General features: G+C 50.1%; 3 protein-coding genes across 4 annotated transcripts; 2 read left to right on the plus strand and 1 right to left on the minus strand.

Moving 5' to 3' along the window:
- Positions 1-7,825: 7,825 nt before the first annotated feature.
- TRIM72 (tripartite motif containing 72) lies at positions 7,826-14,576 on the minus strand. Its single transcript, XM_077141154.1, has 7 exons — positions 14,469-14,576; positions 13,307-13,703; positions 10,638-10,733; positions 10,320-10,550; positions 9,891-9,913; positions 9,198-9,316; positions 7,826-8,411 (listed from the first exon to the last, which is right to left on the minus strand). The coding sequence occupies exons 2-7, from the start codon at positions 13,694-13,696 to the stop codon at positions 7,846-7,848; spliced, it is 1,425 nt and encodes a 474-aa protein (XP_076997269.1). The 5' UTR covers positions 13,697-13,703; positions 14,469-14,576; the 3' UTR covers positions 7,826-7,845.
- Positions 11,569-12,764, plus strand: PYDC1 (pyrin domain containing 1). 2 transcript variants are annotated; one of them, XM_077141156.1, is made up of 2 exons: positions 11,580-11,911; positions 12,226-12,764. In XM_077141156.1, exons 1-2 carry the CDS (start codon positions 11,646-11,648, stop codon positions 12,227-12,229), a joined length of 270 nt encoding a protein of 89 aa, XP_076997271.1. In that variant the 5' UTR covers positions 11,580-11,645; the 3' UTR covers positions 12,230-12,764. The 2 variants fall into 2 exon arrangements, with proteins under 2 accessions (XP_076997272.1, XP_076997271.1); XM_077141157.1 differs by lacking the exon at positions 12,226-12,764 and having other exon boundaries at positions 11,569-11,915.
- Positions 14,577-19,758: 5,182 nt separating the features above from the next.
- Positions 19,759-21,465, plus strand: PYCARD (PYD and CARD domain containing). Its single transcript, XM_077141160.1, has 3 exons — positions 19,759-20,489; positions 20,728-20,784; positions 21,102-21,465. Exons 1-3 carry the CDS (start codon positions 20,216-20,218, stop codon positions 21,356-21,358), a joined length of 588 nt encoding a protein of 195 aa, XP_076997275.1. The 5' UTR covers positions 19,759-20,215; the 3' UTR covers positions 21,359-21,465.
- Positions 21,466-27,606: the final 6,141 nt, after the last annotated feature.

Consider the following 27,606-nt stretch of genomic DNA (forward strand, 5'->3'; position numbering starts at 1 on the left):
TGGTATCTATTTAATGTGTAAGAATAACCTCCAGGATAACCTCTCAACTCTGCTTGGAATCTCTCAGCCATTGACACTTTATTTTGTCTCATTTCTCTCTTCCCCCTTTTGGTCGACAAAGTTTTCTTGATCCCTTGAGGCTGAGTCCCACCTCATTCTAGGATTCAGGGTTTTTAGAAGTGCAGTCTGTGGGGCAGCTCCCTCTGAGTGCTCATTCTCCTCCCCCTGGGCCATTCGGACAGCACCAACTTACTACCAAAAATGGGAAGACTACCTAACTGTAATACGATTTTGTTAAAACACTGAATGAAGCTGCATGTGAGAATGATAGAGGGAGGAGGGCTGGGGGCAAAAATGAAATCAGAAAGAAAGATAGATGTTAAAGATTGAGATGGTATAATCTAGGAATGCCTAGAGTGTATAATAATAGAGACTAAATGTACAAATTTTAAAAATATTTTTGCATGAGGAAGAACAAAGGAATGTCATTACTGTAGGGTGCTGAAAATAGATGGTAATTAATATTTTAAAATGTCACCTTATGTGTGAGACTAAGGCAAAAAATGTTTATTTGGTGCAAGAAAAAAAAATGGGAAGACTGCTGAGAAATATAAAGAAAAGTCTTCTTTTCAGAGAATGTTTTTCTCATCCTTGCAACCACGGTGGGGATATCATTTGATATGATGATTTGTTTGCTGTTTCTCTTATCCTGAAAGCTTCCCATTTCATTAAAAATTCTTTAACAATTTCATCTCATATTATTTGGTTCACAAGTTTCACAATGGTTTAAAGGAAAAGGAAAGAAGTTTACATGGCAGAAGCTGCCTCTACACATTCAGCCCAGCCTTGTGTAACTGAGCAGGAGGTGTTTCTTAGCTCTTGAGTTCCTGAAACTCCCAGCTCCACCCCAACCTTGCTAAATTCTCTATTCACTCTCTACTCTAGGGGAAAAAACAGAAAAAAAAATATTTTTAATTAAAAAAAAACAATAACAACAATTTACACTGGCTCTACTTGCCTTCAGTTTTACTAACACAAGCCTTTCTTCAGAGGATCTCAAAGGATCTATCATATCCCCCTAGGAAATTCTTCTGAATTCTTTTAGGATGAGGATTAAATAAGACTCTGTGCGGGAGACCACACTAGGAGAAGCCAGGATTTGGAGAGGGACGGACTTGAATTCCAGGCCTGGTCCCAACACTCAGTAACTGTTGGGGAACTGGTGAGAGCCTCAGTTTTCTCCAGGAAAATGGAGACATAGTTGTGACCCTTCCCAAGAGGATCAGATGATGAGGTTGTGGATTTGAAGGCATCATGTCGTATCATAAAGCTCTACTTATGTAGACTATGATTACACTGGAATTTGGATATTCTAAATGAGTTAGGGTTCAAATTTCAAGCTCCAGTTAGAAATATTTTAGGGACTAGGAATTTTTCAGCCAGGTAGAACAGTAGGAGAGTTGATACAAAGAGCTTATGCTCAGGCATTAGAAGTCCTGTCCCACTGCTGTGAAGTGGAAATTGATAGAGAATTTTTGTTTAAAGCCTCAAAGCTGAGGACAATAGATAATAAATACAAGGTGCCTCATTCTAAAGAAAGTGCAGACACACCCTGCATTACTTCCTGGTGAGAAAGCAGGTCTGGCCCTGCAAATTTCCACCCTCATCACTCACCTCCCTGTGATAGAGAGTTTTCCCCTCCCATCCAACACAGGGGTTTCCCCCACCTCAAGACAAGTAAGGAGTTGCAACAAAATAATCCATCCTGATGAGCCTGGCCCTGGCACCATGGAACCTACAATACCTTCCTGACCAAAAGAGGGGAAAGAAATGAAACAAAATAAGGTATCAGTGGCTAAGAAAGTTCAAATAGTGTCTAGAAGCTATTCTGGAGGCTATGCTTATGCAAGCTTCAGTTAGATATTGCTAATTGCCATAGTTTGCCAACCCCCAACCAACATCATTCCTGTTAACCCTAAAGAACATCCAGGGATCTAGCTCAGATTCTACAAAAGTTGCACACACTAAATTTACTTTTCAGAAACCTAAAACCTTCAGATGGTTTCTAGGACAGATAAATCTTGAAATCCAGAGGTGCCAGTCTCTCCAAACCACTTCCATCCCTCTACTCCATGAACTTTTTTCAACATGAAAAAAGTTAGAATGGGCATAGCCCAAACATCCCTAAAGATTGGGAGAAGGATTAAAGGGGAAGGAGGAGTTATAACAGAGAAGTTTGGATTTAACAAATGAATATGACTACAGGATCATTACATTGACATTTCTTTTAGTCTCCAGCGTCTTGGAGCAGCTAGAAGGGAAAACCTGAAGTTATGGGACCATAACACATACAGTAACCCATACTGTAACTTTGAAATCTGTTCTATAACTACCTGTTAAAATGTACTTTGAAATTTATGGCTTTTTTTGTATAGAGGTTATATTTCACAATAAAAAAAACATGTTTAAAAATTTTTTGAGAAAATGAAGCAGAGATGTGAAAAAAAAAAAAAAAAACTCCTAGAGATTGGAGGTACCAATCTGGAGGTACCAATCTACCAAGCTGGAGGCTTGGTAGAGTGCAGGAACTGGAAGGCCCAAATGGAGGCCAATGAGAAGGTTCTTAAGAGAACGATATGAACAGGGAAACTAGTGGTGGCTTTCCTGATGCGAGGATTCTGGAGGAGGTACAGACTTCTTGGAAGAGCCCAAGATGCCAGGCCAGGAAATAAGAGTGTGTCCTTCTGGCTGGTAAAGGATATATGCGAAGCCCTAGGCCAAGTGAATGCCACCAAAGGGAACTGGACTCGAGGCACTGTGATTGGCCCTTGCCCAGGACAGTTGCCTGCCTTGGCAAAGGGGGGGTGTCCGAGGGTGGGGTGGGGCAGGAACTGACAAGAGGTCAACCTGAGATTATCTCCCCACATCATCTCTGAAGAACCCAAGAACATCTCCCTGAAAGCAGCAGTATTTGGAGGCCTGTCATGACACCCATGACGTGTCATTCTGTCCTTTCTCCTCGAAGTCGTCTTAACCCTGAAGGAGCCAGCAGAGCAGGGGTAAGGAGGGTTCGGGTAGAAGGTGGAGCAGAAAGAGAGAAGAATGAAAGACCAGATCTCCCTACCTGCACTCCAGGTTTTTTAAATCGGGGATAATGCTAGCATTTTGAATTTTGCTGGGTTGAACTTTTCCATACCTGAAAATGACACCATTCTGAGAGCTGAAGATGACCTGAAAAGCTATGTGATTCTCTAGAGCCTGGCTGAAATCAGTGATAAAAGATGCAAGCTTTCAAATCCAGCCACTTTAAGGAACTGGTAACACCATTAAAAATGTAAAGGCCTCAGGACACAGAAGCTCCACCATTCGGTTCCTACCCATACAGAGGCACAGAAGATGTTCGCTGTAGCATTATATTTTTGTGAAAACTCTGCCTAATCGGAGTATTCCTTGTTGGATAGTGCCCTCCTGACCCAGTCAGCGTCTCTCTGGGGATGGAGGAAGATGAAATGTGAGTAGAGAAGCCATTGCCTCCAGGACTTGCATCCCAAAGGACCAGAGCCTCCTCCTTGATGCTGGAAACCCAGAGTAACTGGCTCCCGAGGCAGTTTCCTGTACCTCCTAACTTCCTCGCATAGCACGATACACTCTCACCTGCCAAGGCCATGCTAAAACTGCAAGCAAAAGCATTGATTGAGGGCTTGTTATGTGCCAATAGCTTTATATTCAAAATCTCGTTTGACCTTACAATAGCCTTGGAAGCTCAATATTATTATTCCCGTTTTACAGGTGAGGAAGCTGTGGCTGTAAGGGGCAAGTAACTTGTCCCAGTAGCACAGCTTAACTTGAGGCTTTCATGCCGGGCCCCACTAGGCTGTGGCCTCTTACACCAGGGTTTGAGCCACCCCTGGGTGCACGATGTATCTTGGAGTATCAATTTTACACCAGGATTATTGTTGTTGATGGTGGAAAAACAAAAATCAGAAACAAGTCCCCATTAATTGGGAAATGATTCAATAAGCAATGCCACATCCAAAAAGTGGAATACTACGCTGAAGTTTAAAAGTACAAGAGATTCCCTGTGAAATACATATCACATATCTGCCTCTGTGGGTGTGTATGTATAGATACAGAAATACGTGTATGTAAGGAGACATACGAAAAAATCACAAAGAAGACTCTATGCACAAAAAAGGAAAGATCTCCTGAATGTACAGCTAAATGGAAAAAAGCAAGGTAGAGAATATGTCATACCCATGTAGAGTATGAAACCATTTATACAGAAAGAAAAACACAATATTATATATTTTCCAAGGGACATACATATGTCCAGAGAGTCTTGGAAAAGTACTTACTTCTGAGAAAGGAGGAAGAGAAGAAATCAGGACTGGGGGGGCGGGGGGGGGGACTTGTAAGATATTATGAAGTATATTCATAATATACTCATTTATAAACAAGCCTTGTTTATATTACAAAAATTAATTTAAAAAAAAGTAACTTCAGAGCTCACATTCCTGAGGGTCTAAAGGCCTGGATACAAATGTCCAGCACCGTTGCAAACCTTCATAGGCATCTCTTGTTTTATTACAATGATTCATGCACATTCTGTGCTCTCCTTAATAATACGTTTTTTTAAATAAGAACATGATGATTTTGATTTTTACTTACTGGTTGTTCTAGTTTGCTAGCTGCTGGAATGCAACACACCAGAGACAGATTGGCTTTCAATAAAAGGGAATTTATTTAGTTGACATATAGTTCTTCAGAGGAAAGGCAGCTAACTTTCAACTGAGGTTCATTCTTAGGAAGGCACAGGATGATCTCTGCAGGCCTTCTTCCGGGCCTCTGGGTTCCAACAAGTTTCTCCAGGGAGATTCCTTTCTGCATCGCCAAAGGCCCGGGCTAAGCTGCAAGTGCTGAGATGAGATATGCTGAGCTGCTTTGGCTGTGCTACGTTGAGCTCTCTCATTTAAGCACCAGCCAATTAAATCAAACATCATTCATTGCAGCAGGCACGCCTCCTAGCCAACTGCAGATGTGATCAGCAACAGATGAGGTTCACATGCCATTGGCTCATGTCCACAGCAATAGAAGTAGGCACTTACACATAGCCAAGTTGACACCTGAATCTAACTATCACACTGGTTAAATGACATCGCTTTCCCACCATCAACAACAATAATCCTGGTGTAAAATTGATACTCCAAGATACATCGTGCACCCAGGGGTGGCTCAAACCCTGGTGTAAGAGGCCACAGCCTAGTGGGGCCCGGCATGAAAGCCTCAAGTTAAGCTGTGCTACTGGGACAAGTTACTTGCCCCTTACAGCCACAGCTTCCTCACCTGTAAAACAGGAATAATAATATTGAGCTTCCAAGGCTATTGTAAGGACAAACGAGATTTTGAATATAAAGCTACTGGCACATAACAAGCCCTCAATCAATGCTTTTGCTTGCAGTTTTAGCATGGCCTTGGCAGGTGAGAGTGTATCGTGCTATGCGAGGAAGTTGGGAGGTACAGGAAACTGCCTCGGGAGCCAGTTACTCTGGGTTTCCAGCATCAAGGAGGAGGCTCTGGTCCTTTGGGATGCAAGTCCTGGAGGCAATGGCTTCTCTACTCACATTTCATCTTCCTCCATCCCCAGAGAGACGCTGACTGGGTCAGGAGGGCACTATCCAACAAGGAACACTCTGATTAGGCACAGTTCCCCACAGCATCCCTCACCTAATCAGGCATGGACAAGATCACACGGTCCTTTTCTCTCAATGCACACAGGTCAAGCCAGGGCAAGTTTATGAAGGAAGAACCTATACCGGCTGTGAAAAGAAATAGTTTCCTGACATATCTCCAATGAGGGAGGGGAATGACTGAGCAAGGGCCAATACTGAAAACCTGTGAAATCTATCACTGCACATGCACCGAGGCCACAACTCCCAGGGGCTGCTCTACCAAGAAGAGGCAGCAGCAGGCCCGATCCTGGGAGACCCAGGATTCCTCGGATGGGCTTCGTGACAGCCAAGGAGGCTCCCACCCACCCTTCCCTCCCTCTCTCCATTTGGCATCAGATCTGCGTCATGATCTACATACAGACAATTCAATACTGTGGGTGATCATTATAAAGGAGATGCTGCAGAGTAACTAACTCTACTTGGGGAATTCGGGGTCAAGGGAGCATAAGAAATAGTGGTCTTTTAGGAGAGTGGGAGGGAGGAGGCATTCCCAGCAGAGAGAGTTGCATGGGGTGGAATGGCGGCAGAGGTGCCCCAAGAGTTCAGTACGGCCAGAATGTGGCCAGGGGAGTAGGACAAGATGAAACTGGAGAATGCAGGGTGCTTGGAATACCAAACCAAAGACTGGGTGCTTTATCCTGTAGGAGTCATTGAATGGATTTCAGCGCTGAACCACCCAACCACATCTGTGTCCTTAAGATTAGCTGGGGCAATGCTGAAGGTTCGGAGGGCAATGAGGGGGCTACTGCCTGGCAACCGGCACTTGTCCCTTTACACAAATTGAACAAAAAGGAGTCAAAACACCAGCATTCTCATCAACGGTGCTGGACTTGACAACCACAGAGTCCTTTTGTTTTATTGTTTTATTTATTTTCTATCAAGAGCTACTCTCCGAGGGCCAGGGGCCCAAACAGGCCTTTCTATGCGAGACATACCCAGGAGTCCTCCACCCCCAAGACTGGGAGAACTTTCTTCCCTCACCCAAGAAATCCTTTGCACCTGTATCGCTTAGTCTCATCTCCACCATCCCCCAAGAATATCCTCGCATTGATACAACTCGCCAGGGACCACTGGGCCCTTTCATGCATTATCGCCCCTTAGGACAGGAGAGAAGGTACCTGAATCCCCAAAGGCCTCTCCCTCTAGGAAAGAGGGACCCTCCCTCCGGGCCTCAGTGGCTCCTCCAGGGCTCAAGAAATGGGCTTTTGAGCTAAAAGCAAAGGAGATTCAAACCAAGGAAGCAGTGAGGGGCCAACTCAGCAGGAAGGAGGACTTCTAGCCCCCTCAAACATCAGGGCCCAAGGTGGAGTCAGCATTAGGCTCTTTCTCTTGGTTGGCAATCTCCCCAACATCCAAGACACTCAGTAAACAGAGGCAAAGGGAATAAGTTGGGATCGCTTTATCCACTTCAGGAGCACTCAGCATAGGACCCAGCAGTTCTAAGGAGTCTGCCGATTGGAGAACTACGGTTGGGATTTTCTACATCTGGATCTACACTTGTCATCGACTAGACAGATGAGCTGCTCTGTGGCTCTTAAAGGGTCATCCCAGGCCCAGCAGCACCGGCCATCACCTGCGAATGTGCAGCTTGTCCCAGACGCCCTGAATCAGCAACTCAGCAATCTGGGCTTTAACAAGTCCTCCAGGGGATTCAGGCCCAGGTTGGAGAACCACTGAGGAAGACCTAAGTGAAAGGACTTCTAGCGTGGGGAGCTGAATTCCCTACTCTACCCCCACCCCATCCCACTCCACCCAAGGAGGGTAGACTAAGGCTGAAGATCCCCTTATTCTAGAGCTCTCTAGCTCCTCCCCTCTCTGCTCCCTTTCCCCTCCTTTCCTCCACCCGACTTTCCTCCTGGAACCTTCTATCCCCTCATTGAAGGGCTGATTTCCTCATTGACCACCCCTGGCATCTCCTTTCCCCTCTGACTCCTGGGCATAGCGTCACCCTAACCCCTCACCCAGAGCGCAGCCCACTCTTCTCAGAACTCTTGGAGAACCCCGGTCCCCTCCACCCACTCTTCAGTCCTGCAACCCACATGCCCACTTGCCCCCCACGAATGCGAGGCCTGAGCCCCACCCACCCCACCCCGGCCAGCCAGGCGCTGCAGGCCTCCTAGCCATCGTGCCCCACAAGTAGCAGCGGCTGCACGTTTTTGCCCTTGTCATGCCAGCACACGTCGAAGAAGGGGTACACGGGCCCGGGCAGGCGCTCGCGGAAGGCAAACAGCAGCGCGAGGTCGTCGGCATCGCTGGCGTCGTAGAAGGCGAGGACGCCGTCGGCAAAGCTGAGGTAGAGGCCGATGCGCGACGGCCGCGTCTCGCGGCCGTGCAGCACGCGCGGCTCCTTGGCCTCGATGTGCGCCTCCAGGATCTTGCCTTCGCGCAGCCCGAGCAGCCAGAGGCCCTGCGAGGGCACGGCGTGCAGCCGGCCGCGGCGACCAGCCTCGGCAGCGATCACGCCCAGGGCCCAGCGCGGCTTGTCGCCCACCTCCACCTCCCAGTAGTGCTCGCCTTCCGACAGCAGCTGGTGCGCCACCACCGCCACCGCCTTGTCGAACTGGCGCGGGTCCTCGCCGGCGGGCGGCGCCTTCTGTTCCGAGCACTCCACGCGGCAACCCGACGGCGAAAGCACCAGGCTCGGGTGCGCAGAGCTCGGGTCAAAAGTCAACTCCTCCAGTGCTGCCAGAGGGACAAAGGTGAGGCCCCTACAGCTTTGTCTCCAAGGAACCGTCCCCCACCCCACCCCACCTAACCTTTACTCTGCACTTATGGACCTCAGGGAGCTGAAGGCCTCACCACCTGCTGGCTGGGGCCAGAGGCTGCACTTCTCTGAAATGGGCCACAGTCTCCTTCCTCCAGTGATGTGGGGAGAAAGTTGATTCAAGGCGTTTACCTCAGCTGGTCCAGAAAAAGCCCAGGACCCGAGGTCACAGAGCAGGAGACTTGCTCCACCTGGCTGTGTGCCCTCAGCTTATCTTGCCCCAGTCTCTGGGTCCTGGTTTCCGCTCAAATAGAACCTGGGGACTCTCCATCCTCACCTACCCCCAAATCAGCTATGGCTGCACAAGCCACATGTGAATATGGGAAGCACTGAAGTCCAGAGCAGCACCAGTACCAAGGACCCCAGGAGTTCTGCAGATCCCCAGCTCCCAATTTGCAGGGGTTATCATTTTCCCTCTTCAGAGAGAGGCAGGGCCTGACCAAGGATCACACATGGTGCAAGAGGCTCACACCTAGGCCCTGGCCTCCATGCCTTAAATTTCAGCAGCAGCAGCACTGCGGGAATAAATAAAGTCTTCTCCATGCCAATCACTCATCTGTAAATCCCATACCCTCAAAGGTCTCTTTCCCCTAAATACTGCCATAGGTTACAGGGACAAAGCAGAACCCCAGAGAGAAAGGGACAATGGGCACCTTCCATGGTGCCTTCTCCAATTGGGAAAGGGTGTCAGCCCCTCCCAGTACCTGGCATCAGAGCCCGGAACATCTTCCTCCACACCTGGAATTTGAAGTCATCTGAGATGATAGGCAGCTGGATATCTAGGCGGGCAGGTGGTGGTGATTCTGCCAGAATCTTCTGCAGCCTGAAAGCGGGGTGGTAGGGGGAAGGAATCTGTAGGAGCATTCCTGGAGGAGGTGTGAGGTGAGGGGAGGCAAGAGGAAGCACCCCAAGGAAAGGAAGACAAGGGCCATGGTGTAATTCCAGGATCTGCCCACATCATCCCCAGTTTAAAACCCTTCTGTTGGGATCACAGGCAAGCTCCTCAGCCCCTCACAGTCGTGACCCCCTACCTGCCATGCCAGCTCCACCTTCCCTCCTACTTAACCAGTTGTTGCACTTGCTCTTCCCTCTACCTACAACACTCTTCCCCCAACTCTGTACCTAGCCAGTTCCTATTCATCCCTCCAGGGCCCAATTCAAATGCCCACTCTTTTGGGAAGCTTTCCCTCCACAACAGCATTGAGCACACAGTGAAGCCCATGTCCCTCCCATATCTTTCTCTAGCAGAGAGGTCCCTGAGAGTAAAGACCAGATCTAGCTCATTTCTGTGTTCGACACAAAGCCTGGTTTGGTGAAACAGCAGTGGATTAAATGGGGGAGACAGGCTAAAAGCCCAGGGCAAGTCGGGGAAAGGGACAGGGCCAGGTGGATCTCACCTGCTGGTCACCAGGCAGTATTTCTGGAGAGAGAGAAAGAAGGAGTAGAGGTGAGGCAGGCAGGGGTACACTGGAGACCCCCAAGGATAAGGTAAATGCTGAATATGAGAGAAACCAAGAGACCCAAAAGTCAAGGCCACCCCTGGCTAGCCCTTCATCTGTGTGAATTAGAAAAAAAAGGGGGCTCCCTCCCCAAGAGACTCAAATGCTAGAAGATTGTCCCAATAAATACACGCCTGTGACTTCCTTGGTGCTCACTCAGGACTAGTGTCCTTGGGCAGTGCCCAACCTAAACAATCAGAACAGTAGCCCTGGGTCCTGACCCCCTCCTCAATGTGTGACCCTGGCCCATCCCTGTCCCTTTCTGGGCCTCAGGGTCTTACAACAGGCTGAAGTCTCCTCTGGAGAGGAGGGTCATCCATGGCTCACCATGAGGAACTCGGTCTGCGGCTTGTCGGCCACCTCCTCCAGCACCTTCTCCATCTGCCGCAGCTGCTCCAGGTAAGAGCCCAGGCCCCCCAGCTCCCGCCGGAGTGCGGCCCCCGCCTCATCCTGCACACGCTCTGCCTCACGCTCCAACGAGGCCTCCAGGGTAGCCAGGAACACCCGCATCTTGCCCAGCTGCTCCCCCACTGCCCCCCGGAACCGACGCACCGTCTTCTGCAGGGGCAGATAGGCAAAGGCACTTAGCTCGGAACCCCCAGCCTGGACCCCAGTGCCTAGGCTCCGGCTCGCCATGCCTCTCACCTCCACCTCCGTCAGCTGATGCTCCAGCACAGCCTGGCTCTTCTCCTTGTGCATGCGTGCCTCCTGCAGCTGCACCTTCTGCTGTGGGAGCTGTGTCTGGGGGTGGATCGTGAAGAGGTGAGGGGGACAACGCCCCCTCCCCAGCCTCACACATCTTCACCTAAGTGTGCCCTCTCTGGCTCACGCTCGATGCCAGTTCCTCCCCAGACCCACTCGCCTGTCCCCAGGCCTGTGTCACTTTGGACGCCTGGAATGGCATATTTTGTTGACTCCTCTCTAGGCTTGCCTTCCCTCCGCCCCTCCCCTCAGCAGCCAGCAGCGTCCCCCACCCCACCCCGCCCCCGCAGAGGTCCACAAACACAGCCCTGGGGTTTCCTTACTAGACGGGCGAGCACAGGCCCTGGCACCCAGTAGGCTTTGGGATGTGTGCAAGGAGGAATAAAGCCTCCCTATTCCTGACTTTGCCCCCCATACTTAAAAGCAGAACATCAGCAAAACATGGCAGTCAGCCTCCCTGCACTCCCATCGGCTCCCATTGGGCAGACGGTTTCAACAAAGCGGGCTCTGTGCATAGGAGGCCAGCCTATGAAGGGCTGTTCCTTTGCGACTCCTGAAATGCATGTACAGGGGAGCTCCTAACAGCCCCCGCTGGAGGGGTGCAGCCCCGGCAACACGCAGTGCAGAGTTGGGTCTGCCTCCATGGCTTGCAGCCTCAGTTCCCTCCTCTGCGAATGGGAACGGCAGTCCCCACCTAGCCTTCGGTTGTGACAACTTGGCGTCCCCACCCTGCTCTTGGGAGAAACCAGGAAACCCCAGCTTGCCTCCTCGAACGGTTGTCTACTGGGCCAAGTCCCCACCCTGTCGGGGAGCCACAGAGTTGGACCCAGGGCTCCCCTGGCGGGCCGCCAGATCAGTCTCCTCCCTGGTTTGTGGGAGGGCGCCCCAGGGCGGGCCAGGTGGCTCTGTGCGCGGCTGCCCTCAGAGATTCAGAGGTGGCAGAGCTGAGACATGGGGAAGAAGCGGGACGCCATCCTGGAGGCACTGGAGAACCTGACCCCTGATGAGCTCAAGAAATTCAAGCTGAAGCTAGGGGTGGCACCGCTTCGCCAGGGCTTCCGGAACATCCCGCGGGGGTCACTCGGGCCGCTGGATGCCGTGGACCTCACCGACAAGCTGGTCAGCTTCTACCGCGAGGACTATGCTACCGAGCTGACAGTAGCTGTGCTGCAGGACATGGGCCTGCAAGAAGAGGCATCACGGCTGCAGGCGGTCGCGTGAGTCCCCAGAGCCCGGCTGAACCCCATTCAACCATTCTGAGTAGGGTGCATGAGCTCTGGTCCCAGCCTCTCTGCCTTGCCCAGTTCCCAGATGGCCAGTCCCACCCCAGCACCCTCCCTGCCTGCCTCCCTTCTCCAGGGCTTCTTCCTGGGCTTCCCCCTTCCAGAATTCTGGCCAGGCTTTCCCTACCACCAGGTCAGAGCTGATGTGGACCTGGTGGCCTGTATTCCCCTATCTCCTCTCTGTTCCCTTGAGACTCTCAGCTGTCTGGCACCTGTCCCATTTTCCCAACTCTAGTCTCTCTTCGCAGATAAAGACAAGAAGAAGAAGTCAATGAGAGTGGCGCCACAGCAAAGACCTAGAGGCCCTCTGTGCCCCCAGACAGCCACCCTCCCACCCCTGAACCGATCCTTTATTCTTTAACAACCCAATAAATATTTCATAACACCTAGCTAAACCTGGGTGGACCCATACCCGCCAGGGTCTACACGTGTGTACACACATGTCCGCCTACATTTGCCACACATGTGACAACATATGTGCCAGTGTGTGGCTGCATGTTCTTACAGGCCTCTGGAGATTTGGGAGCACGTGGCTGCCCGTGTTTGTGGCGTCTGTCTGAGGCACTTATGAGTGGGTAGGCCCAAGATAGCACACCTGGAGATATGTAGAGAGGAGCCAGTCTGTCTCTGTTTGCCCATGTCTGGGTGTCTTTGCCCCACCCCCATGGAGATCGCAAGCCCCCAGGGGTGCACCCCGGTGTGTGGGCTCTCCAGGCGTTCAGGACTACCTCTCAGCTCCAGCTAGTAAAGCAACCCAGACTTGGCTTTCGGGGCTACCCTGGCATGCCCGTGCACAGAGGTGTGGGCCCAGGCGTGCCCTTACCTCCCGGCCTCGGTTTCCGTTAAGCCCCACCTCGGGACGGCCAGGCCCGGGCGAGTTCGGCAGCTTCAGGGGCGCCTAGATCTCTGCCGAGCAACTGTGCAGACCCGAGGGCCCTTCCCACCACCGCCTGGCTACGCCCCGCACCCCAACACCTCTAGGATTATATGGACCCACGCCACGGCAGATGTGTCAGCCTGGCAGGCCGACCCCGGGGGGTCCTGGACCGCGTGGGCCGCAGGCCCTTTGCCTCGCGCTTCCTCTCGGCTTCCAACTCTAAGTGCGCTGGAGCGTCTGCGGCGGTTCCTGTAAGTTTACCGCAGACCCGGTTCCAGCCGGCTTCCCGCTACTTCAGGCGCCCACGTCCCTCTCGAAGGCTCAGGATCCAAGTAAAGGCAGTGACCATCGTCCCCCGACCCCCCAGGGCTCCGTCCCCGATCGGGCGGGCCCCACCCTCTCCAACAACCTCATGCGACCCTACCCCCGCCTCGGCCGGCGCGTTCCCGCACCTTGAGGCGCGCGTGGGCCTCGGCGGCCGGCAGCAGGCGGTGGCCGCGATGTGAACCGAGCGAGGCGCACACGCCGCACACGAGCGTGCGGTCCTGTTCGCAGTAGATGCTGAGCGGGTCCAGGTGCTCCTCGCAGTGGCCCTGCGGCACCTGCGCCAGCCCCTCCACCAGGCGCGCCAGCTGCAGGTTGGTGCTGAGCGCCTGCGGCCGCGTGGGAGCCTGGCAGCTCGGGCACAGCACGGTGCCGTCCCCCGCGGGCTCGCCGGCCGCGCGGCCCAAGCAGGCGCGACAGAAGCTGTGGCCGCACTCGGCTGTCACGGGCGCGTCGAACAGCTGCAGGCAGAGCGGGCAAGACAGCTCCTGGTGCAGGAGACGTGGCGCAGCCGACATGGTGGGCCTGGGTGGAGGAGGGGTGGGTCGGTCAGGGAGACAGAGCCAGGGCACCGCGCTCCGGCGGCCGGTCCCCAGCCTATAAAGACCTCACACACACACACACACACACACACACACACACACACACACACACGGCTCAGGCCAAACGGGAAAGGGAACTCCGTCTCGGTCCCCAGCCTATAAAGACCACACACACACACACACACACACACACACACACACACACACACACACACACACACACACACGGCTCAGGCCAAACGGGAAAGGGAACTCCGTCTCGGTCCCCAGCCTATAAAGACCACACACACACACACACACACACACACACACACACACACACACACACGGCTCAGGCCAAACGGGAAAGGGAACTCCGTCTCGGTCCCCAGCCTATAAAGACCACACACACACACACACACACACACACACACACACACACGGCTCAGGCCAAACGGGAAAGGGAACTCCGTCTCAGTTGCAAAGGCAGCGGCAACTGCGGCCCTCAATCCCAGCCCCCCCCCCCCCGCCCCCAACCCACCACCCCCAAACAGCCTCTGTGGCCCAATTCCTAACACCAGCCGGGTTCCCAAACTCAGTCTTGCCCAGAACTTAGCCCTAGGTTTCAGCCTCTGATCAGGCCTTGGCCCCAACCCCAATTCCCTAGAACCCCCACCCCCAGCCCTCCTCACACTGCCTCTCCAGGATCGCCAGGCCCCCACCACCCTTGCCCCACTTTTCCCCACATCTCCAAGCCCGCAAAACTCACTCTGGTTGGGGATCTGAGGCCAAAATAAACTCCCCAGAGGCCCTCTCAAGGTTAGACCTATCCTTGGAGGATTGAAGCTGTATCCCACAACAGGCAAGGGGCAAGCTGCAAGCTCAGAGCAGGAGGAGATGGGTCCTAGAGGACAAGGGCTCACAGGGACAGCTGGCCACCACAGGTGATGGGCACACAGTGAACAGCAGACAGACCCTTCCAGCCTGAACCCTGGCCCCAGAACTATATTTAGCTACCGGTCTACCTCAATACCACCACCGCTCCATCACTTCTGGAAAGTGTTCTAAAAGTGAAAACTGAGTAGTCATCACATGTCAGGGCCACCTGTCCTGGCCCATCTCACTGTCCCCTCTCTGGGCCAGCCTGGAGCCAAAGCTCAGAGCCAGCCAAGAGACAGCCTGTCACACCACAGAATAGACAGACACAGAAGGGGAAGGGGTGCGTTCTCCTCTCCTCCCCCCACCTCCAAAGTCTCCAGCCTTCTTCCTCCTCCCTGCAGTCCCTACCCCCTTGTCACTCACTCATTCCCTAAGTTTATAGTGCCCCTTAAATCACATGGCAGTCATAGCCCCACCTGCTGTAGGCAGGACCCCACCCTGAAAGGATTTCTTCCCCCAGGGGAAGATCTTTTCCATGTTGGTCCCCCCAGTACAAGCCTGCTGGGAGAAAACGTGTCTCCTTAATCACTTAGAGAATGAATGATCAATGGATGATTGAATGAATGAATTAATGAATGAACCAAATCCAGAGCCTGCAGCCCAGAGCTCATTCCTGCCCTGGGAGCCTCAGGCCTTTCTGTAGGTTTATCTTTCAAAATTCAGTTTAACTTTCATTCAGAATAAAAAACAAAATCCACTCTGTGTTCTCCAAGGCCCTCCCCAGTCTGGTTCCCTTCATCTCTCTGACCTCGTCTCTCACCCCTCTCCCTCTTGCTCACTCTTCCAGGCACCCTCCAGCCTTAGGGCCTTTGCACCTGCCACTCCCTCTGACTTGAACACTCTTGCCCCAAATATTGCATGGCTCCCTTCCCCCCACTTCAGATCTTGACTTAACATAACCTTTTCAGTCAGGCCTTTGCTAACTTCCTGATCTCAAATTGTGCATCTCCCCAGCATCTCTCTTTCCTGTTTTCTGTTTCTCCCAATAGTTATCAGCACATGACATCCAATATAGTTTACTTCTTTATTGGCTACCAGAATATAACTTGTTCACTGCTGGTCTCCAGCTTAGAATAAATTATGTGGCACACAGTAGGTACTCAATAAATATCTGAATGAATAAACACAGAGACTCGGTCCTTCTTTTGCCTACTCAGTGTCTGGCTTTCATCCTCTCAGCTTCCCTCAGCCTTTACCTGGGTTTGCTCATTTCTCTCTCCGCCTCTCTCTGTCTCTCTTGATCTGAGTTGGTGTTTCCTCTTCGGTCTCTTAAGCTGTCCTATGGATGTTCTCTTGGCCTCTCCACTGGGGCTTTACTATGCATTTGTATTAATTTTATCCTGAATGTGCACACGAGGTGCTCTGGATCAAAGACAGATTTCTTATGCAGGCTTACCAGTAAATAGTAAGTGCTTAGGCCCCCCTGTGCTCTAGAATTAACATAGACCACTTTTGGGGGGAAGGGGGGCATCACACCCAGAAGCCACTGCCCTCCACCAACTACTCTGGCTCCTGTCCAGGAGGTAAAGGTGAGCCTCAGGTGAGGCGTTCTCAAGGTTCTCTCCTGCCAGGGGTCAAAGCTCAGGGCTCTGAGCGCTTCACCCAAAAAGAGGGGGGCAGGGAAAGAGGGATTACCGTGGCTCCTATGTCCCACCTCCCTCAGGTGGAAACCAGCAGGTTCAGCCTGCACCTCCCTGGGGAACCCTGGGTCCTCTGTGGGGCACTGACTTCTGTATGGATGGGGGAGGTGGGGCCATCATCAGAGAACCAGACTCAGAGAGGGGCCGGGGCTTCCCTAACTCATAGCTAGGAAGAAGAGGGTCTGGAATCAGACTCCCACTCATTGCCCGCTTTTCCCACTATTACCCAGTCTTTTTAATGTGTCTTGTAAATTCTAGAGTGTTCTGTGAACAGGAGGAACTTAATATTATAAATAATTATTAATGCAATATCTGCCCCCCAAGTATATTTGGACAGTCTGTAGGACGCATATATTTCCTGTATAGAAGACATGGCATCAAATGGACGTGGGTTCAAATCCATGTTTCATCATTTACTAGCAGTGTAGGCCTCAAAAGTAATTTCTGAAAACCTCTCTCGGTTTTCCCTTCTGTAAGGTGGGGATATGTCACGTATCTTTGGGGTTGTTGGGAAAATTAAATAAGATTATGCCTAAGTGCTTAGTACGGTGCCTGGAACACAGCAAGATACAAAAAAGAGGAGCTCTTGGTAGTATAATTACTATATTACAATCTCGTTACTATTATTACTATCTCCCACCAGAGATGGGCCTTATATAGAACCTTAATATATCCATGTTAGAATAAACAGATTCTCCAGAAACGTTGTTCCCTTCGCTACTCATCTGAGTTCAGCACTTACAATGTGCTCCTAGAGCACATCCACCTGCCAAAAGGTGTTGCTTGAGAACACTGAGCTCCAGCCAGAAACAGCTGCTGGACTGAGGGCTCCAGTTCTCCAAGAGGAAGGGATGTGTTCCCCAGCCCCAGACCCTGGCCTCACTGTGAAGTCACCCCCAAAGCACTAGCACTTGCTCTGCGGGGATGTCAGAACAAAGTCACAGCCAAGAACTCGAGTGTCTCAGTCTCAACATGTGTGGGAGTTGGGTCGGTCACCAGGTGCAGCCTGGGCCCAAAAGGAAGGGCCAAGGGAAGGACACAGTATCACATCCATCAAAACACACATCCTCACTTCCCTCGCACCCAGGAAGCCGGGATGTCCCTTGCTCCTCCTCATCGTCCCACACTCACATGCAACCTTGGGTGCAATTTCCTGCAGCCCCCAAAAGATTCAGTTGAGATGGTTTATATTAAGGGTTTTACTTAGAGGTCACCCCAAGGGTTTGAGAGATACAGTCAGATAGCTGCTTGGAGACGGAGATCCCTGCTCTGTGTAGGGGTTGAATTAGGTCATTATTTTTTATTTATTTTTATTTAAACTCCGTGGAGCAAACACCTAGAGTTTCTAGGATTCTAGAAAATATGAAAAGTGCAGGTTTCTATGATTCTAGATTCTAGGATTCTTCTGCCATTCTGTAAAGGCTTACTGAGGCCAGGCTCATGCCACACCCTGGACTGTATACTATGGACCAGGGAGGGTCCTGGTTTCTGCCCTCGAAGGGAAACAGGTAAGCAGATAGACACATTATGTGATAAGGCCTGGGGTAGAGGTGACATAGAGACATCTGGGGACATGGCCAAGGAATAATTCATTTTGCAAAGGACAGTCTCAGAGGCTATACCACCCCCAGCTACGTGACTGAACAAGTCCCTCAATCTCAGTATTCCCTATCTCAAAGGGATTGCTGAAAAGCTTAGACATAATACATGTACAGGACAATGGCCTAAAGAGGGGCTCAAATTATTCTATTATTTCTTAGAAAAGGTGAGTGTCAGAGGACTGATTGGCAGAAACTCACCAAACAGACCAGGTGGGAAAAGAGGCTAAGCAGAAAGCGGGTGCCAAGAGTGCAAAGGCACAGAGACCAACAGGGCACAAGGTGCAGCTGAGGTTTGCAGGGAACTTGACCAGGCCAAGGACCATGGACTTGATTCCGAGGGCACTGCGGAGCCACAGGATATTTACTGAATAGGGAAGGGCAGGATCATACATGTGGGTTAAGATGTGTCTTTCTGGCTGCAGTGTACAAAATGATTTGAAGATTCTGGAAGGATGAAGATCAATGAAGAGGAGGCACAATAACAAACATGAGCCAAGGGACACTGACTGTTGGACAAGTGCCACCCATGGTGAGGATGTTAGCACATAGCACTGCCCAACCTGTGTGGAGCAACACCGACAAGGTTGGAAAGCAGGGGCCTGCGACCCTGCTGGGAGCTCTCGCATATGCCATGCAGTATAGGCATCACAGACTCATTCGTTCCTTCACTCAACAAATTTTTACTGAATACCTACTCTGTTCTCTGCTCATGCTGGGGATTCAGCAATGAACAAGACAGACAAGGTCCCTGCCCTCGTGGAGCTTAGGTTCTAGTGGGAGAACGGATGCCCAATAAAGAGATAAATATATAATACATTATTATATATTTATAATAATAATACATCGCTACAACCCAGTTGAGAGGGAAATATAAAGGATTCCCAATTCTCACCTAGGAAGTAGAGTCAGGATTCAAACTAGGGACTAGTTGGCTTCAAGTCCATGGTCTTTCAGTTCCTGGAAGTGATCTCTCTCTGAAGATTTTGCAAGTGAGGCACTCCTTCCAGGTACTGGTCTCCTCTGAGCTACAAAGCCCATTCATCCATTCTTTACTTCACGAATGTTTATGGAGCACCTACTAGAACACTGATCTGGACAGGCATGATTTACAGACTGACAGGAAAGGCAGATGTCAAACAATTTCATTACAATTTAAGTCCACCCGCTATGGGCGCTACAAATAAGCAATGCTGGTGGTGAACTAGTCTAAGAGGGACCCTAAACCTGCTCTCCCAGAGGAAGTGACATTTACCTGGAGACTTGAAGTCTCAAGAGTTTGTCAAGTGAAGAGTGTGGGAGGAGAGTTCCAGGTTGGGGGGAACAGCATGTGTGAAGGCTCAGAGAGGCAAAGGAGCCTCGATTTGAGGAACTGAGAGGCAGATGTAGCTGGAACTCAGGGAGGGTAGAAGAGAGAATGAGTTGCGACACAGGCCTGGGGAAGTCCACAGGGGCCAGGGCAGCAAGCCTTCCCTGCCATGCTATTGCTCATAGCACCAGCTCCACTGCATCCACTCCACTTTTCACCTGCTCTCCTGGGCCAACCCTCCTGATCCCAGAGTGGCTCTCCTCCATGGCTTTTGAGAATTTTCTCAACCATTACACGCAATTTTTGGCATCACTTGTCCCCCAAACTCAGCTCCTGGGTTAGCCAGGAAGCATTTAACACGGTTTCGAGAGCCCTCAGAGAGCCCATGTTATGTTGGAATATTTGCTAAACGGCTATGTTATTATTCTCACTTGACAGAGGAAGAAACTGAGGTTCTGAAGGGTGAAGTGCAGGCATCTGCTCTACCCTTTTATTTTACACCTCACTGCTCCTTAGTATGTGGAATTTGGGGAGCACCATGGTTCTGGCTGTTATGATTCTATGATTCTAAGATTCTGGGACCCACCTCCAGAGAAGATGTTAAGGTACAGGGAAACGTGGAGATTTCAGGGTTCTGGAATTCCCGGATTCTAAGCCTTGTTAAGCCAAGAAACTCAGTGACAGCGAGCCCAGATGCCCATCTATGCGAGCTGGTTCCAAGCCCAGAGGTACAGGTGCCATCCACGAGCTCCTCTTCGGCCCGAGCTCCCGGGTCCAACCTCGCCGACCAGCCGGAGAACGGGATCCTGGCGCCCCCTGATGGCCAGGGGACCAAGTCTGGAGGTCTCAGTGGGCGGGCACGAACAGGGTAATTGGGATAGCCCTTTGCCCGAGGGCTACGGGCTAGGGCGGAGGCCCCAGCTGAGCGAAGGCAGGAAGTCTTACGTCCCGCCCTGGAGCAGACTTCCTCGTCGGCGGCTAGCAGCAGGGGTGAGCGCCGGCGGCGGCGGCGGCGAGAGACCCCAGAGCCATGGGGCGCGCGCGCGACGCCATCCTGGAGGCGCTGGAGAACCTGACCGCCGAGGAGTTGAAGAAGTTCAAGATGAAACTGCTGTCGGTGGAGGTGCGTGACGGCTACGGGCGCATCCCGCGTGGGACGCTGCTGCCCATGGACGCCGTGGACCTCACCGACAAGCTCGTCAGCTTCTATCTGGAGGCGTACGGCGCCGAGCTCACAGCGATCGTGCTGCGCGAAATGGGCATGCAGGAGGCGGCACAGGAGCTGCAGCAGAAGACCGGCAAGAGTGAGCGCCCCCTTCAGGGCCCCCGGCCTCTCCCGGCTTCCTATCTTCTCCCGCTGATTATTTCTCCCCTGCCGAAACTACACGTCTGTCCCTCCTCGGGCACTTTTGCTTTCTGTTCCTCCTACCCTCTGAAAAAGGCTCCTCTTGCAGCGAAGGAAGCTTCCTGCGCTTGACCCTGACTCTCATCCCCAAGGGGCCTCGACTTCGGCGAGGCTAAGGGGGTTTCATTTCCTTGTAGGCTCTGTTGCCGCGCCAGCCGGGATCCAGGCCCCTTCTCAGATGAAGGCCAAGCCAGGTGAGCCCGCCACTCCCAGTCTCACCTGCTTCTGAGCCACCGCACCCCTGCATCCCTGCCGGGAGCAACAGCATAGAGCAAGGCGGGGCCAGTTTTCTCCACGCACCCGCTCACACAGCCCCTTGGGGCCCAGCCTGGTGGGAAGGAGAAAGACAAGTTTATACCCATCCCAGTATCTCCGGAGTCCTGGTAGGCTGTCCCCCTTGAGCCCCACCCCTTACGGTTGTATTCTCAGGAATTTCTGAAGAAAGCAGTTAGGCAGGGACAGGCACTTGGCCTGGGTGCTGGCTCACCTGCTCTCTCCCTCCCGCCTCCAGGACTGCACTTTATAGATCAGCACCGGGCAGCCCTCATCTCACGGGTCACAGAGGTAGACGGGATGCTGGATGCCCTGTATGGGAGAGTCCTGAGTGAGGGGCAGTACCAGGCAGTGCGAGCAGAGTCCACCAATCCAATGAAAATGAGGAAGCTCTTCAGCTTTGCTCCAGCCTGGAACGTGACCTGCAAAGACCTGTTCCTCCAGGCCTTGAGGGATACCCAGCCTTTCTTGGTGGCCGACCTGGAACAGAGCTGAGATGTCTTCCCCAGCAGCGGCCCCACATCCAACCTCAGGTGATTCTAACCAACTCATCCTGAGTCTGTTTTTTTTAATATACACAATATATACAAAACCAGCTTCTATTTGTTGTGTGTTTCTTCCTAGAAGCATATGTAGAAACAGCAAAGCTGAATTTGCAAAGGCTAGGCTCAGGTGAAGCCTTGGTTTCATTGCCTGTTCCTAGGACATCAGTCCACTAATCATGCTGCTCCACCTAGCCTGCCTCACAGTCACCAGGGAAGATTTCCTCCTCATTCATCATTTGGTGATCCCTCCAGTGCCACCCCAGTCTGCCCTGGAGATTACAGTTTCATGAGCTCTGTAGCCCAGGCCTAAAAGATAAGGTGGGGGCATGTTTAGAAGGGCCTGGAACCATGCGGTGCAGATTTGGAAGAATTTATAGTCTACATGGCTTCTCTACCTTTAGCTTTTTCAGCGGGAGAAGTAATTCCCAGACTGAAGTAATTTTCACCGAGAGTATTATCTAAATGCAGCACAGAGGTCACAAAGTGTAGTTCCAGGGCTCCTTCTGACCCTAGACTCCAGTGCTTAACTGCTCCCTTTTCTCCACCCCCACCCCCCAACCAGGAGGAAGAGGTTATAGGTTCCCGTCTGCCCAGAAAATACACCACCTGCAGCAAAGCAAAAATTTCAGGAAATGGGTTTGGGAAGCCGTACTTTTTTTTTTTAATATTTTTTATTTAAGAAAAAAAAACCAATATACTTAGAACCACCAACAATGGATATCTTAGTTAGCTTAACCATAGGCATATTTAAATAAAGTATCCATACAATCATTGTAAAGCCTGTGTTTGCACAGTAAGTTTCATAAACCAACTTAAAATTAAGGCAAGGAAAAAATCTACATATTCAGATAGCAAAGTTCTTAAATTCTAATTATCAAAAACTTAGATACCATTTGATTGTAAAACTGTGAATGTTCTCAAAATGTCAAGTAGAAGGTCCTTAGAAAATTCATACACACCACACCCCTTGTCCCTTCCTTTCATTAATCACTAGCATTTCAATCTACTAAATTTATTTTAACATTTGTTGCCCCATTATTTTTAATCCATGTGTTTTACTCATCTAAGGTAGATAAAAGGGGCATCAGACATAAGGTATTCACACACAGTCACATTGCAAATGCTGTATCATTACACAATCATCTTCAAGAAACATGGCTACTGAAACACAGCTCTACATTTTCAGGCAGTTACCTCCATCCTCTCCATTACACCTTAACTAAAAAAGGTAGTATCTAATGTGTAAGAATAACCTCCAGGATAACCTCTCAACTCCATTTGGAATCTCTCAGCCATTGACATTTCATCTCATTTCACTCTTCCCCCTTTTGGTTGAGGTTTTCTCAATCCCTTGATGCCGAGTCCCAGCTCATTCTAGGATTTCTGTCCCACGTCGCCAGGAAGATCCACACCCCTGAGTTATGTCCCACGTAGAGAGGGGGAGGGCAGTGAGTTTGCTTATGTTATCATGTTGGCTAAGAGAGGCAGGCCATGTCTGAGCAACAAGGGGTTCTCTTGGGGGTGACTCTAAGGCCTAATTTTATGTAGGCTCAGCCTATCCTTTGTGGGGTTAAGTTTCATATGAACAAACCCCAAGATTGGGGACTCAGCCTATTGCTTTGACTGTCCCCACCGCTTGTGATAGTATCAAGAATCTCCACTTGGGGAAGTTGAATTTTAGTACCATGCTGTTTTTGACCACTGTGGCTTTATAGTAAGTTTTAAAGTCAGAAAGTGATAGACTGCCTAGTTCACTCTTCTTTTTAGGACGTACTTTTCTATTAATGTAATTTTTGTCTAGAAGGCAAATATTCTAAGAACCAGCACATAAGGGGCCTTTGTGGGAGGCTCTGTGGGATCAGGATCTAGAGTAGCTTGCATCCAACCCCTTTCTGGCCTTGAATGGAGATGGGTATGTGAGGGGAGCAAAGCAACAGGCAAACACCAAAGAGGACCAGGACCCTAACCTTAGGAGTTAAATATCATCACACAAGGTAAGGGATTCAGGTGAGGATCAAAGGTGCTTGGCTCTGTGTCCTTCGCAATATATCAGCCCACAAAGAAAGCAGCTGTACAAAGACTTTGCCTTGCACACCTTCACCTGGTTCACACCAAATGAGCAAATGCAATGTGCCTGAAGACCCCACCACTTCTTCAAAGCTGCATGTTGTCTCATTCTGTGCAGGGGCAGTTAGTCTATTGTGTATCAACTAAATGAAGAGAAACAAGTAGCTTCCTACAGAAGGCGCTGCAAAGAGGCTAAGAAGTGGCCACTGTCGAAACCACATGACAGCTCCTAATGCCATTTGAGTGTCCAGGAACAAAGCTGAGCTTCCCCAATAGGGGATCAGCTCCAGCACTCGGCATCCTACAGGGTCATTCCTTGTTTAGCCAGCCCTCTTCTCCTAGGCAGTCTTGAGTCACTCAAAACACCTCCCACCCCATTCAAGATATGTTCACTTTATGTTCCAAGGACTCCGCCTATTTCTAAAACTTAAAAATTTTAGATCTATGGCAACAACAGCGTAATCAGAGACCCAGAAGTAACCTGGCATCCTCCATAAAGCCCAGTTCTAGCCACATCTTGCTTTCCAACTTAACACTACCACTTTCCTTTTCAACTTCACTGCACCCACCTTGCTTACACCTCTGGAATACCTACAAGGGCCTAAGCGATCAAAACTCATTAAATGAATTAGGGTCCCTCAGGACAACAGGACACAAACTTTCCCTCCAGCCTGGCCCTTAACGACCCTCTTCCAACCTCTCCTCCCCACATCCTCCCCATACCCTGCAGTCCCAGCAACAGTATTTGCTCATCCCCATGCCCTGGTTCATGCTGGTCCCTTAGCTCTGCAAATCTTGAAATCTTTGACCTGTCCCAACAGGTGTCCCAGAAGCACTTTCCAGAGTGTCTATGGCAAATAATATGGTCAGTCTTTCACGAAGGACACCAGACTCAGCCCCATAAAAACACATCTTTTCAACGTCTGTACACCTGTTATGCATGTAAAGAATGATCAATAAAATGATACAGTTCCTATGTGTCACTAGTGTGTAGCAGAGTTTTAAAAATAAAGCTTCACTGGGACCTAACAAATCTCATGACATGGGGCCAGAGGTTAACATACTGACATGCATGCCAGGACTCCTACAAAACCAGTGCAAACTGAGGCCCAAAATGGTTCTAAGAGTTTTCCTAAGGGAAAAAAATCTCTTGGAGGCTTCTTTTGGAGCAGAACTCAAGAGATTTACCCTGTGTCCTCACTTTATGTGAGCTCTTAAGAGCATAACACAGTGAGTGGGCAAGGGCAGAAGTTCCACATCCAAAGAATATAAATTCAAATCCCAGCTCCACCCAGCTGAGAGATTAGGCATTTGTGCCTCAGCTTCCCCATCTATTAAGTGGGGATAATAGGACACAGCTCATCACCTGACAGGAAATAACCCATACAAGTAGTGTTAGCAGCTATATCCATGGGGTGTTCTCATTCCTAGCTCTCCCCAATGGCTTAGAATAGCATCTGAAATGATAAAACATTTGACTCAAACCTCCCATCTGAGCTTGACAAGACCAAGAAAAAGAAATGAAGCCAATGCTGGCTGGAAAAATTCATACACAGGACCCAGCCTCCCCTAAATGACCTTTCTTGAGTATTGCTTTCATAGAAAGTCAAGTTCCCCTTCAGGGGTAAGATGGAGGAAATGAACAGAAAATTAAATCTCTCCCAAGCCCTAAGAGCCTTGTTCCAGAAGGGGTGGTGTTGAACCAGCAGCATCAACATTACCAGGAAGCCTGTAAATGTAAAATCTTGAGACCCATCCCTCTCACTAAATCAGAATCTGCATTTAGAACAAAAGTACCAAGTGATCCGTATGTATATTCAACTTAGATATACTGCTATAGAGAGTTGGCTCCAGGCATCTCAGAAATCGGCAGAGGCATGGTAAACATCCAGATGGAGGTTTGCAGAGGTCACCCTATATATGGTGACACTGTTTTTTACTCAGAGACAGTGTTTCATAGGGGCGAGTTTTGTCCCTTCTCTGGAAAAAATAGCAGAAAAAACCCTGTCAGTCTAGGATCAGCGAGGTCCCTGAACCCCTAAGGACACTACATTAAACAGCGACAGGATTTCTGTGCAACTGTGTATCACAGCCACCCTCAGTGAAGGGCATGCGGGCAGACAGCACCCAGAAAACTGCTCTCCTGCTTAGGTCATCTTTCCCACACCCACTCCAGACTGTTCACTCCCTTGGCTCCTCGCTATACCAGTCCTTAAGGGAGTACAGCAGAACCCCTCTTCTACAAGATCTTCCCTCATTCTCCAGCACCCCCACTGGAGGTTCTCATTATTCTACCAGTACAGGAGTCTTCACTCTGGAATCTCTCTCCAGGATGTAGGGCTAAAATCAAGCCGAAGAGCTCAGTTTTCCCAACAGCAGAGAACACACTTCCAGACCCAAACCTATACTCATAACCAGCTTCCTTCCTCCAGGCCTGTTTCTGCATCAAGGATACTGGGAACTTGGGAATTTTAGAATCAATGATCTTCAAAAGCTCTTCTAACTGCTAACACCCTAACATCGAGGATCCAGTAACTTCAACAAAAATGCCCTAAACCAGACTGCTGACAAGTTTAGGGTTTCATACTTTCTCAGTTCACCACCCCAGCACCACAAAAGATTTTTGGCGTAGAAAGGTGACTAAGATTGTACAGAAAATGAAAATGGGTTTTTATAATTGTGCTAGCTAAATAAAACTAATAATTGCTGGGGAAATGGTGCATGGGAACTCCGTTTCATTTTAGAAACTTTCCTAAATCTAAGATTATTTCAAATAACAAAGATAAATAGGGAAAAAGTTTCCCAGGTACTGAGGGACCAAAACTAGGATAGGGAGTTGGGAGCTTGGAGTGAGTGTAGTTGCAAATGGGATCCCACATTACAGAGTTTATTTTCTCCTATAAACTAGTACAGGGCGTGACATCTGTTAACAGATCCCACCATGGAGGTAAAAAACTGAAGATGGGAAGAAATGTCTCAAGATGAAAAGGAGCATGAACATCTTGGGCCTCACTGGGGTTCATTCTAGGTTTAAGGACTCTAGACCCAACTCATTCACTCAGCCCTACATCCAACTTACTGAAACCCAGGCAGGCCTAGGACGTGATGGCAACACTGCCATAGCCTCTGACCCCTAGAACTAAATCAAAGGACTAGGCAAATGACTCCAATACTAGTCTCTCCACCCACAATACACCATTCTCTTTGCCTGTCTCAGTCTCAAACTCACAAAAGCCACCCACCTAGTACTTCGAGAATGCGTTATTTTGAATAAACATGTCCAAAATTCTTAAAACTTTTGAAACTCCTGGCCATTATTAGGAGATACAGCAAACACAAGGTCCAAAGTACAAACCCCAGGTCTCATTTTTCACACAAGACTTCTCAGACACCAAGACATCCCAGGCTACTTGTCTTTATTCATTCTCCTGGAAAGAATCCCCACCCCACCCAACTGATGTACCCACTACATCAGTCACCAGACCATTTCCTTTAAAGGCAATCACTAGAGCCCTTTAAGTACCTGACATAACAATCCCAGTAATCAGGTCTACAAGCAGCTTCAATCTCCTTTAGTCTCTCGGCAGGAGGGGATCAAGGCCCCTGGACTTAAACCTGAGAGTCTTGTGTGTACCAAGCTTAATGAGTCAAGTCAAAGCTTTATGTGGAAGTATCTCCACCACTCTCCATCTCCTGGCTCAAGCATCCCCACTCCCATTGGCAAGTAAAGTAACTACTCCTTTTTAACACCATAGTTGCCTGCCTCAAATCACCAAAGATCCGAGGGTCAAGTTCTCTAGGGAACTTCAGCATACATGAAAATTTTAAGAGGCAAGCACTTTCCAACTATGGGTGGTCCCAAGCATTTGCAAGCTAAGCTTCTAATGGTTTATCTTGAGAACTGTCACTACAGACTTGTCTAGTCACATGACCAGCTCATTTTTGTTCATCAGTTCCATGTGACTAAAATTCATACTAAACAATTGTCAAGTATGGGTAAGTTTCCAAATCTCAGTTGAAAAGTCTTTGAGCTGAAAAAAGTCTGAGTCTAGTATGCTTGTAACTACCACTGGCCAGACTCGTTATCTCCAACACTCCTAAAAGACCTCTTTGGCTGTGTACTTCCTGTTT

Source organism: Tamandua tetradactyla, chromosome 23 (genome assembly GCF_023851605.1).
Source record: "Tamandua tetradactyla isolate mTamTet1 chromosome 23, mTamTet1.pri, whole genome shotgun sequence".
Taxonomy (NCBI): Eukaryota; Metazoa; Chordata; class Mammalia; order Pilosa; family Myrmecophagidae; genus Tamandua; species Tamandua tetradactyla.